Source organism: Pelodiscus sinensis, chromosome 11, assembly GCF_052426305.1.
Source record: "Pelodiscus sinensis isolate ZL-2025 chromosome 11, ASM5242630v1, whole genome shotgun sequence".
Taxonomy (NCBI): Eukaryota; Metazoa; Chordata; order Testudines; family Trionychidae; genus Pelodiscus; species Pelodiscus sinensis.
This window is the reverse complement of record NC_143062.1, coordinates 52,699,670-52,711,647: the sequence shown is the minus strand read 5'-3', so window position 1 is coordinate 52,711,647 and position 11,978 is coordinate 52,699,670. Positions and strand designations below refer to the sequence as shown.

The 11,978-nt window shown below is 72.1% G+C and overlaps 1 protein-coding gene across 2 annotated transcripts in view; it reads left to right on the top strand.

Annotated features, from left to right (window-relative positions):
* Window positions 1-4,916: 4,916 nt before the first annotated feature.
* IL17RC (interleukin 17 receptor C) overlaps window positions 4,917-11,978 on the top strand; it is a 31,673-nt gene continuing 24,611 nt past the window's right edge. For both annotated transcript variants that reach the window (XM_089781313.1, XM_089781312.1), the window contains exon 1: window positions 4,917-5,192. In XM_089781313.1, coding sequence (XP_089637439.1) covers window positions 5,106-5,192 — 87 coding nt within the window. In that variant the 5' untranslated portion in view covers window positions 4,917-5,105. The remainder of the gene's footprint in view (window positions 5,193-11,978) is intronic.

The following is an 11,978-nucleotide window of genomic DNA, read 5'->3' as shown; positions in this document are numbered from 1 at the left end:
TTGGGGGTTCAGGGGGGCTGCATGCAGGGGGGCTCAGTGCCCGGATGTTACTGGTTCAATGTGACGAGGGGGAGGGAGGTTTGGGGGCTCAGGGGGGCTGCATGCAGGGGGGGCTCAGTGCCCGGATGTTACTGGTTCAATGTGTCAAGGGGGAGGGAGGTTTGGGGGCTCAGGGGGGCTGCATGCAGGGGGGCTCAGTGCCCGGCTGTTACTGGTTCAATGTGACAAGGGGGAGGGAGGTTTGGGGGTTCAGGGGGGCTGCATGCAGGGGGGCTCAGTGCCCGGATGTTACTGGTTCAATGTGACAAGGGGGAGGGAGGTTTGGGGGTTCAGGGGGGCTGCATGCAGAGGGGCTCAGTGCCCGGCTGTTACTGGTTCAATGTGACGAGGGGGAGGGAGGTTTGGGGGTTCAGGGGGGCTGCATGCAGGGGGGCTCAGTGCCCGGATGTTACTGGTTCAATGTGACAAGGGGGAGGGGGTTTTAGGAGTTTGGGGGGGCTGCATGCAGGGGGGCTCAGTGCCCGGCTGTTACTGGTTCAATGTGACAAGGGGGAGGGAGGTTTGGGGGTTCAGGGGGGCTGCATGCAGGGGGGCTCAGTGCCCGGATGTTACGGGTTCAATGTGACAAGGGGGAGGGAGGTTTGGGGGTTCAGGGGGGCTGCATGCAGGGGGGTGCTCAGTGCCCAGATGTTACTGGTTCAATGTGACAAGGGGGAGGGAGGTTTGGGGGTTCAGGGGGGCTGCATGCAGGGGGGCTCAGTGCCCGGCTGTTACGGGTTCAATGTGACAAGGGGGAGGGGGTTTGGGGGTTCAGGGGGGCTGCATGCAGGGGGGCTCAGTGCCCGGATGTTACTGGTTCAATGTGACAAGGGGGAGGGAGGTTTGGGGGCTCAGGGGGGCTGCATGCAGGGGGGCTCAGTGCCCGGATGTTACTGGTTCAATGTGACAAGGGGGAGGGGGTTTGGGGGTTCAGGGGTTCAGGGGGGCTGCATGCAGGGGGGCTCAGTGCCCGGCTGTTACTGGTTCAATGTGACAAGGGGGAGGGAGGTTTGGGGGCTCAGGGGGGCTGCATGCAGGGGGGCTCAGTGCCCGGCTGTTACGGGTTCAATGTGACAAGGGGGAGGGGGTTTGGGGGTTCAGGGGGGCTGCATGCAGGGGGGCTCAGTGCCCGGATGTTACTGGTTCAATGTGACAAGGGGGAGGGGGTTTGGGGGGCTCAGGGTGGCTGCATGCAGGGGGGCTCAGTGCCCGGATGTTACTGGTTCAATGTGACAAGGGGGAGGGAGGTTTGGGGGCTCAGGGGGGCTGCATGCAGGGGGGCTCAGTGCCCGGCTGTTACTGGTTCAATGTGACAAGGGGGAGGGAGGTTTGGGGGTTCAGGCGGGGCTGCATGCAGGGGGGCTCAGTGCCCGGATGTTACGGGTTCAATGTGACAAGGGGGATGGGGTTTTAGGAGTTTGGGGGGGCTGCATGCAGGGGGGCTCAGTGCCCGGATGTTACTGGTTCAATGTGACAAGGGGGAGGGAGGTTTGGGGGTTCAGGGGGGGCTGCATGCAGGGGGGCTCAGTGCCCGGATGTTACTGGTTCAATGTGACAAGGGGGAGGGGGTTTGGGGGTTCAGGGGGGCTGCATGCAGGGGGGCTCAGTGCCCGGATGTTCCTGGTTCAATGTGACAAGGGGGAGGGAGGTTTGGGGGCTCAGGGGGGCTGCATGCAGGGGGGGCTCAGTGCCCGGATGTTACTGGTTCAATGTGACAAGGGGGAGGGGGTTTGGAGGCTCAGGGGGGCTGCATGCGGGGGGGCTCAGTGCCCGGATGTTACTGGTTCAATGTGACAAGGGGGAGGGAGGTTTGGAGGCTCAGGGGGGCTGCATGCAGGGGGGCTCAGTGCCCGGATGTTACTGGTTCAATGTGACGAGGGGGAGGGAGGTTTGGGGGTTCAGGGGGGCTGCATGCAGGGGGGCTCAGTGCCCGGATGTTACTGGTTCAATGTGACAAGGGGGAGGGAGGTTTGGGGGTTCAGGGGGGCTGCATGCAGGGGGGCTCAGTGCCCGGATGTTACTGGTTCAATGTGACGAGGGGGAGGGAGGTTTGGGGGTTCAGGGGGGCTGCATGCAGGGGGCTCAGTGCCCGGATGTTACTGGTTCAATGTGACGAGGGGGAGGGAGGTTTGGGGGTTCAGGGGGGCTGCATGCAGGGGGGCTCAGTGCCCGGATGTTACTGGTTCAATGTGACGAGGGGGAGGGAGGTTTGGGGGTTCAGGGGGGCTGCATGCAGGGGGGCTCAGTGCCCGGATGTTACTGGTTCAATGTGACAAGGGGGAGGGGGTTTGGGGGTTCAGGGGGGCTGCATGCAGGGGGGCTCAGTGCCCAGATGTTACTGGTTCAATGTGACGAGGGGGCGGGAGGTTTGGGGGTTCAGGGGGGCTGCATGCAGGGGGGCTCAGTGCCCGGATGTTACTGGTTCAATGTGACAAGGGGGAGGGAGGTTTGGGGGTTCAGGGGGGCTGCATGCAGGGGCGCTCAGTGCCCGGCTGTTACTGGTTCAATGTGACGAGGGGGAGGGAGGTTTGGGGGTTCAGGGGGGCTGCATGCAGGGGGGCTCAGTGCCCGGCTGTTACTGGTTCAATGTGACAAGGGGGAGGGAGGTTTGGAGGCTCAGGGGGGCTGCATGCAGGGGGGCTCAGTGCCCGGATGTTACTGGTTCAATGTGACAAGGGGGAGGGAGGTTTGGGGGTTCAGGGGGGCTGCATGCAGGGGGGCTCAGTGCCCGGATGTTACGGGTTCAATGTGACAAGGGGGAGGGAGGTTTGGGGGCTCAGGGGGGCTGCATGCAGGGGGGCTCAGTGCCCGGATGTTACTGGTTCAATGTGACAAGGGGGAGGGAGGTTTGGGGGCTCAGGGGGGCTGCATGCAGGGGGGGCTCAGTGCCCGGATGTTACTGGTTCAATGTGACGAGGGGGAGGGAGGTTTGGGGGTTCAGGGGGGCTGCATGCAGGGGGGCTCAGTGCCCGGATGTTACTGGTTCAATGTGACAAGGGGGAGGGAGGTTTGGGGGCTCAGGGGGGCTGCATGCAGGGGGGCTCAGTGCCCGGCTGTTACGGGTTCAATGTGACAAGGGGGAGGGAGGTTTGGGGGTTCAGGGGGGGCTGCATGCAGGGGGGCTCAGTGCCCGGATGTTACTGGTTCAATGTGACAAGGGGGAGGGGGTTTGGAGGCTCAGGGGGGCTGCATGCAGGGGGCTCAGTGCCCGGATGTTACTGGTTCAATGTGACGAGGGGGAGGGAGGTTTGGGGGCTCAGGGGGGCTGCATGCAGGGGGGCTCAGTGCCCGGATGTTACTGGTTCAATGTGACGAGGGGGAGGGAGGTTTGGGGGCTCAGGGGGGCTGCATGCAGGGGGGCTCAGTGCCCGGCTGTTACTGGTTCAATGTGATAAGGGGGAGGGGGTTTGGGGGCTCAGGGGGGCTGCATGCAGGGGGGCTCAGTGCCCGGATGTTACTGGTTCAATGTGATAAGGGGGAGGGGGTTTGGGGGCTCAGGGGGGCTGCATGCAGGGGGGCTCAGTGCCCGGATGTTACTGGTTCAATGTGATAAGGGGGAGGGGGTTTGGGGGCTCAGGGGGGCTGCATGCAGGGGGGCTCAGTGCCCGGATGTTACTGGTTCAATGTGATAAGGGGGAGGGGGTTTGGGGGCTCGGGGGGCTGCATGCAGGGGGGCTCAGTGCCCGGATGTTACTGGTTCAATGTGATAAGGGGGAGGGGGTTTGGGGGCTCAGGGGGGCTGCATGCAGGGGGGCTCAGTGCCCGGATGTTACTGGTTCAATGTGATGGGGGGGGGGGGTTCTTGTTCCAGAGAACAGCCCAAAACTGGAGCCACGGTGCCTGGTGCCCTGGTGCCCCAGCCCTGCTCAGAGCACACGGCCGGCTCTGGCCGGACAGCAGACAAGGGGCTGCAGAGGGGACCCTGGCGCCCGGCCCAGCTGGTCCCAGCGAGGGGAGAACATTGGATGGGGAGGGGAGGGGAAGGGGGGCCGGGCGACTCTCTTACCTGGGGCGAAGATAATGGATGGGGGAGGGGCTGTTGCTGGGGGTTCTGGGGGTTCTGGGGCTGTTCTTGGGGGGCTGAGCAGAGCAGGCAGGACTCGGCTGGCTGCAGGGAGATTCAGAGCAGCTGGGCTGAGGGCCCCTTTGCTGTTCACAGCTCCATCGCCCTCCTGCTGGGCGCTGGCTGGGGAGCAGGGCTGGGCTAGCCCCTGGGAGGGGAGGCTCTGGAGCCAGGGGAGGGGACCCCCCGAGGGGCTCACGGCGGAGCCAGGCAGCTGGAGGCCCTGAGAGGCACCGTCCCAGAGGGGGGCGGCACCCCCAGGGGAGAGTGGGCCCCCTGAGAAGTGTGGGGCACCCCAGGCCCCGCCCCCCACTCTGCCCCCATAGGCAGCCAAGCCTCCCCGCCTCTGGCCTTTGTCCTGCTTCCGGGCAGAAGGCCTGGGCTGGCCACGCCCCTGTGTAGTGGGGGAGACACTAGGACATCCCCAGCCCACCTCGCTACTGGCGCAGGGCCCAGGGAAACTGAGGCAGGCCCGGGGTCACACGTGCCACACCACCAGCAATCAGCGAGTGCGCTGCCCACCTGGGCGGGCCTCTGGCTCAGCGCCCCCGGCAGGCTGCAGGGCTCCCCACGCGCGTGACAAGCCGAGTGGGGCCCGGCGCTCCTGGGGCTGGGGGCCCCGAGATCATTGCTCCCCCGTGGGGCTTTCCACAGCAGCCTGTCACCCGCCAGCTGCCCCCCAGGCCGGGGATGGGCCCTGGCAGCTGGCAACGTGCGTTTGTTCTGCGGGCCAGGCCCCGGCTGCACTAGGACCCAGGTGTGCGGAGCCGCAGCAGGAAGCGCGTGCACCCACCTGCCCTTTGCCAGGGGAGGGGACTGCGCCCAGGGTGCGGCCGGCCCAGCACGGAGCCGCGCAGCCAGCTGGGAGCCCAGGGCTCTGCTGGGGCTGTGGGGCAGGCCGAGCCAGGCGCCCTGCTGTGGGGCAGGCCGTGCCCTGCAGGACCCCAGGCCCAGGGAGCCGGCAGGAGCCCCTGGCGCTGCGCTGACCTTGCAGACCCAGGAAATGCAGGCTGTGGGCGTCGGGCTTTTCCTCCTGCTCCTGCCCAGAGTGGGGCCCCACGCCCCCCCCAGCTCCGTCAACTGCTCCCAGGTGCGTGCGGGCTGGGCCGGGGGGCTGGGGCTGCTGTGCCGGCCCCCCTGAGAACACCCCAGTTATCTCCCAGGGCCGGGCCTAGCCTGAGTGTGCCCGGACCTGGGGGGTCTGTGTCAGCGGGTAGCCCCCCCCGCCTGAGCACCCCCGGACCTGGGGGGGTCTGTGTCAGCGGGTAGCCCCCCCCGCCTGAGCACCCCCGGACCTGGGGGGGTCTGTGTCAGCGGGTAGCTCCCCTGCCTGAGCACCCCCGGACCTGGGGGGGTCTGTGTCAGCGGGTAGCCCCCCCCCGCCTGAGCACCCCCGGACCTGGGGGGTCTGTGTCAGCGGGTAGCTCCCCTGCCTGAGCACCCCCGGACCTGGGGGGGTCTGTGTCAGCGGGTAGCCCCCCCCGCCTGAGCACCCCCGGACCTGGGGGGGTCTGTGTCAGCTGGTAGCCCCCCCCGCCTGAGCACCCCCGGACCTGGGGGGGTCTGTGTCAGCGGGTAGCCCCCCTGCCTGAGCACCCCCGGACCTGGGGGGGTCTGTGTCAGCGGGTAGCCCCCCCGCCTGAGCACCCCCGGGCCTGTGGGGGTCTGTGTCAGCGGGTAGCTCCCCTGCCTGAGCACCCCCGGGTCTGTGGGGGTCTGTGTCAGCGGGTAGCTCCCCTGCCTGAGCACCCCCGGGCCTGTGGGGGTCTGTGTCAGCGGGTAGCCCCCCCGCCTGAGCACCCCCGGGCCTGTGGGGGTCTGCGTCAGCGGGTAGCTCCCCCCGCCTGAGCACCCCCGGACCTGGGGGGTCTGTGTCAGCGGGTAGCCCCCCCGCCTGAGCGCCCCCGGGCCTGTGGGGGTCTGCGTCAGCGGGTAGCTCCCCTGCCTGAGCACCCCCGGACCTGGGGGGTCTGTGTCAGCGGGTAGCTCCCCCCGCCTGAGCACCCCCGGGCCTGTGGGGGTCTGCGTCAGCGGGTAGCTCCCCTGCCTGAGCACCCCCGGACCTGGGGGGGTCTGTGTCAGCGGGTAGCCCCCCCGCCTGAGCGCCCCCGGGCCTGTGGGGGTCTGTGTCAGCGGGTAGCCCCCCCGCCTGAGCACCCCCGGGCCTGTGGGGGTCTGCGTCAGCGGGTAGCTCCCCTGCCTGAGCACCCCCGGACCTGGGGGGGTCTGTGTCAGCGGGTAGCCCCCCCGCCTGAGCGCCCCCGGGCCTGTGGGGGTCTGCGTCAGTGGGTAGCTCCCCCGCCTGAGCGCCCCCGGACCTGGGGGGGTCTGTGTCAGCGGGTAGCTCCCCCGCCTGAGCACCCCTGGGCCTGTGGGGGTCTGTGTCAGCGGGTAGCTCCCCCGCCTGAGCGCCCCCGGACCTGGGGGGGTCTGTGTCAGCTGGTAGCCCCCCCCGCCTGAGCACCCCCGGGCCTGTGGGGGTCTGCGTCAGCGGGTAGCTCCCCCGCCTGAGCGCCCCCGGGCCTGTGGGGGTCTGCGTCAGCGGGTAGCTCCCCCGCCTGAGCACCCCCGGGCCTGTGGGGGTCTGCGTCAGCGGGTAGCTCCCCTGCCTGAGCACCCCCGGACCTGGGGGGGTCTGTGTCAGCGGGTAGCTCCCCCGCCTGAGCACCCCCGGGCCTGTGGGGGTCTGTGTCAGCGGGTAGCTCCCCCGCCTGAGCACCCCTGGGCCTGTGGGGGTCTGTGTCAGCGGGTAGCTCCCCCGCCTGAGCACCCCTGGGCCTGTGGGGGTCTGTGTCAGCGGGTAGCTCCCCCGCCTGAGCACCCCTGGGCCTGTGGGGGTCTGTGTCAGCGGGTAGCTCCCCCGCCTGAGCACCCCCGGACATGGGGGGGTCTGTGTCAGCGGGTAGCTCCCCCGCCTGAGCACCCCTGGGCCTGTGGGGGTCTGTGTCAGCGGGTAGCTCCCCCGCCTGAGCACCCCTGGGCCTGTGGGGGTCTGTGTCAGCGGGTAGCTCCCCCGCCTGAGCACCCCCGGACCTGGGGGGGTCTGCGTCAGCGGGTAGCTCCCCCGCCTGAGCACCCCTGGGCCTGTGGGGGTCTGCGTCAGCGGGTAGCTCCCCCGCCTGAGCGCCCCCGGGTCTGTGGGGGTCTGCGTCAGCTGGTAGCCCCCCCCGCCTGAGCGCCCCCGGGTCTGTGGGGGTCTGTGTCAGCTGGTAGCCCCCCCCGCCTGAGCGCCCCCGGGTCTGTGGGGGTCTGTGTCAGCGGGTAGCTCCCCCGCCTGAGCACCCCCGGGTCTGTGGGGGTCTGTGTCAGCGGGTAGCTCCCCCGCCTGAGCGCCCCCGGGTCTGTGGGGGTCTGTGTCAGCTGGTAGCCCCCCCCGCCTGAGCACCCCCGGGTCTGTGGGGGTCTGTGTCAGCGGGTAGCCCCCCCCGCCTGAGCGCCCCCGGGCCTGTGGGGGTCTGTGTCAGCGGGTAGCCCCCCCGCCTGAGCGCCCCCGGGCCTGTGGGGGTCTGTGTCAGCGGGTAGCCCCCCCCGCCTGAGCACCCCCGGGTCTGTGGGGGTCTGTGTCAGCGGGTAGCCCCCCCCGCCTGAGCGCCCCCGGGCCTGTGGGGGTCTGTGTCAGCGGGTAGCCCCCCCGCCTGAGCACCCCCGGGCCTGTGGGGGTCTGTGTCAGCGGGTAGCTCCCCCGCCTGAGCACCCCTGGGCCTGTGGGGGTCTGTGTCAGCGGGTAGCTCCCCCGCCTGAGCGCCCCCGGACCTGTGGGGGTCTGTGTCAGCGGGTAGCTCCCCCCGCCTGAGCACCCCTGGGCCTGTGGGGGTCTGTGTCAGCGGGTAGCTCCCCCGCCTGAGCGCCCCCGGGCCTGTGGGGGTCTGTGTCAGCGGGTAGCTCCCCCCGCCTGAGCACCCCCGGGCCTGTGGGGGTCTGTGTCAGCGGGTAGCTCCCCCGCCTGAGCACCCCCGGACCTGGGGGGGTCTGTGTCAGCGGGTAGCCCCCCCGCCTGAGCGCCCCCGGGTCTGTGGGGGTCTGTGTCAGCGGGTAGCTCCCCCCGCCTGAGCACCCCCGGGCCTGTGGGGGTCTGTGTCAGCGGGTAGCCCCCCCGCCTGAGCACCCCCGGGCCTGTGGGGGTCTGCGTCAGCGGGTAGCTCCCCCGCCTGAGCACCCCTGGGCCTGTGGGGGTCTGTGTCAGCGGGTAGCCCCCCCGCCTGAGCGCCCCCGGGCCTGTGGGGGTCTGTGTCAGTGGGTAGCCCCCCCGCCTGAGCGCCCCCGGGCCTGTGGGGGTCTGCGTCAGCGGGTAGCTCCCCCGCCTGAGCGCCCCCGGGTCTGTGGGGGTCTGTGTCAGCGGGTAGCTCCCCCGCCTGAGCGCCCCCGGGCCTGTGGGGGTCTGTGTCAGCGGGTAGCTCCCCCGCCTGAGCGCCCCCGGGCCTGTGGGGGTCTGTGTCAGCGGGTAGCTCCCCCGCCTGAGCGCCCCCGGGCCTGTGGGGGTCTGCGTCAGCGGGTAGCTCCCCCGCCTGAGCGCCCCCGGGTCTGTGGGGGTCTGTGTCAGCGGGTAGCTCCCCCGCCTGAGCGCCCCCGGGCCTGTGGGGGTCTGTGTCAGCGGGTAGCTCCCCCGCCTGAGCGCCCCCGGGTCTGTGGGGGTCTGTGTCAGCGGGTAGCTCCCCCGCCTGAGCGCCCCCGGGTCTGTGGGGGTCTGTGTCAGCGGGTAGCTCCCCCGCCTGAGCACCCCTGGGCCTGTGGGGGTCTGCGTCAGCGGGTAGCTCCCCTGCCTGAGCGCCCCCGGGCCTGTGGGGGTCTGTGTCAGCGGGTAGCCCCCCCCGCCTGAGCACCCCCGGGTCTGTGGGGGTCTGTGTCAGCGGGTAGCCCCCCCCGCCTGAGCGCCCCCGGGCCTGTGGGGGTCTGTGTCAGCGGGTAGCTCCCCCGCCTGAGCGCCCCCGGGTCTGTGGGGGTCTGCGTCAGCGGGTAGCTCCCCCGCCTGAGCGCCCCCGGGCCTGTGGGGGTCTGTGTCAGCGGGTAGCTCCCCCGCCTGAGCGCCCCCGGGTCTGTGGGGGTCTGTGTCAGCGGGTAGCTCCCCCGCCTGAGCGCCCCCGGGCCTGTGGGGGTCTGTGTCAGCGGGTAGCTCCCCCGCCTGAGCACCCCCGGGTCTGTGGGGGTCTGTGTCAGCGGGTAGCCCCCCCGCCTGAGCGCCCCCGGGTCTGTGGGGGTCTGCGTCAGCGGGTAGCCCCCCCCGCCTGAGCACCCCCGGGCCTGTGTGTGTGTGTGGGGGGGGCTGTGCGGGCGGCGGCTGGGCAGGGGCGGGCTGTGCAGGTACTGGGCGGGGGGACTGGGCGGGGGGGGCTGTGCGGGCACTGGGCGGGGGGGCTGGGCGGGGGGGGCTGTGCGGGCACTGGGTGGGGGGGGCTGGGCGGGGGGGGCTGTGCGGGCACTGGGTGGGGGGGGCTGGGCGGGGGGGGCTGTGCGGGCACTGGGTGGGGGGGGCTGGGCGGGGGGGGCCGTGCGGGCACTGGGCGGGGGGGCTGGGCGGGGGGGCTGGCCGGGGGGGGGGGCTGTGCGGGCACTGGGCGGGGGGGCTGGGCGGGGGGGGCTGTGCAGGCACTGGGTGGGGGGGGCTGGGCGGGGGGGGCTGTGCGGGCACTGGGTGGGGGGGGCTGGGCGGGGGGGGCTGTTCGGGCACTGGGCGGGGGGGCTGGGCGGGGGGGGTTGTGCGGGCACTGGGCGGGGGGGGGCCGTGCGGGCACTGGGCGGGGGGGCTGGCCGGGGGGGGGTGCGGGCACTGGGCGGGGGGGCTGGGCGGGGGGGTTGTGCGGGCACTGGGTGGGTGGGGCTGGGCGGGGGGGGCTGTGCAGGTACTGGGCGGGGGGGCTGGGCGGGGGGGGCTGTGCAGGCACTGGGTGGGGGGGGCTGGGCGGGGGGGCTGGGCGGGGGGGGCTGTGCGGGCACTGGGCGGGGGGGCTGGGCGGGGGGGGCTGTGCGGGCACTGGGCGGGGGGGCTGGGCGGGGGGGGGCCGTGCGGGCACTGGGCGGGGGGGGCTGGGCGGGGGGTGCTGTGCAGGCACTGGGCGGGGGGGGCTGGGCGGGGGGGCTGTGCAGGCACTGGGCGGGGGGGCTGGGCGGGGGGGCGTGCGGGCACTGGGCGGGGGGGGCTGGGGGGGGGCTGGGCGGGGGGGGCTGTGCGGGCACTGGGTGGGGGGGGGCTGGGCGGGGGGGGCTGTGCGGGCACTGGGGGGGGCTGGGCGGGGGGGCTGTGCGGGCACTGGGCGGGGGGGCTGGGCGGGGGGGCTGTGCGGGCACTGGGCGGGGGGGCTGGGCGGGGGGGGCTGTGCGGGCACTGGGCGGGGGGGGCTGGGCGGGGGGGCTGTGCGGGCACTGGGCGGGGGGGCTGGGCGGGGGGGGCTGTGCAGGCACTGGGCGGGGGGGGCTGTGCGGGCACTGGGCGGGGGGGGGGGCTGGCCGGGGGGGGTTGTGCGGGCACTGGGCGGGGGGGCTGGGCGGGGGGGGCTGTGCGGGCACTGGGCGGGGGGCTGGGCGGGGGGGCTGGGCGGGCACTGGGCGGGGGGGCTGGGCGGGGGGGCTGTGCGGGCACTGGGCGGGGGGGCTGGGTGGGGGGGCTGGGCGGGGGGGGCCGTGCGTGCTCCGGGTGGGGGGCTGTTTGCTCAGCTGACAATCCAGCCAGGCCTGCTAGCATGGCCATGGAGACGGGGCCGGATGCAGGCAGCTTGCTTGGAGCGGGGAGTCCGCGGGGCCAGGGCCAGGCTGTGGGGCTCAGGCTACCCCTGGCTCAGTTGCCTTCTGTGGGGGAGCAGCAGGGGTGATGCTGACCCCTGCTTTGGCACCCGCGGAGCCCCCTCCCTCCAGAGTCTGTGCTGCCTGGAGCCATTGCCTACTGCAGCTCCTGCCCCACCCAGCAGGGGGTGCTGTGGGGGCAGGGTGCTGGCTGGGGGGCGCTCCCAGCAGTGAGTACTGGCGGGGGGGCAGGGCCCTGGTGGGGGGGTCCCAGCAGTGAGTACTGGAGGGGGGCAGGGCCCTGGTGGGGGGGTCCCAGCAGTGAGTACTGGCGGGGGGGCAGGGCCCTGGTGGGGGGGTCCCAGCAGTGAGTACTGGAGGGGGGCAGGGCCCTGGTGGGGGGGTCCCAGCAGTGAGTACTAGCGGGGGGGCAGGGCCCTGGTGGGGGGGTCCCAGCAGTGAGTACTGGAGGGGGGCAGGGCCCTGGTGGGGGGGTCCCAGCAGTGAGTACTAGCAGGGGGGCAGGGCCCTGGTGGGGGGGTCCCAGCAGTGAGTACTGGAGGGGGGCAGGGCCCTGGTGGGGGGGTCCCAGCAGTGAGTACTAGCAGGGGGGCAGGGCCCTGGTGGGGGGGTCCCAGCAGTGAGTACTGGAGGGGGGCAGGGCCCTGGTGGGGGGGTCCCAGCAGTGAGTACTAGCAGGGGGGCAGGGCCCTGGTGGGGGGGTCCCAGCAGTGAGTACTGGCGGGGGGCAGGGCCCTGGTGGGGGGGTCCCAGCAGTGAGTACTGGAGGGGGGCAGGGCCCTGGTGGGGGGGTCCCAGCAGTGAGTACTGGAGGGGGGCAGGGCCCTGGTGGGGGGGTCCCAGCAGTGAGTACTGGAGGGGGGCAGGGCCCTGGTGGGGGGGTCCCAGCAGTGAGTACTGGCGGGGGGGCAGGGCCCTGGTGGGGGGGTCCCAGCAGTGAGTACTAGCAGGGGGCAGGGCCCTGGTGGGGGGGTCCCAGCAGTGAGTACTGGAGGGGGGCAGGGCCCTGGTGGGGGGGTCCCAGCAGTGAGTACTGGAGGGGGGCAGGGCCCTGGTGGGGGGGTCCCAGCAGTGAGTACTGGAGGGGGGCAGGGCCCTGGTGGGGGGGTCCCAGCAGTGAGTACTGGAGGGGGGGGGGGGC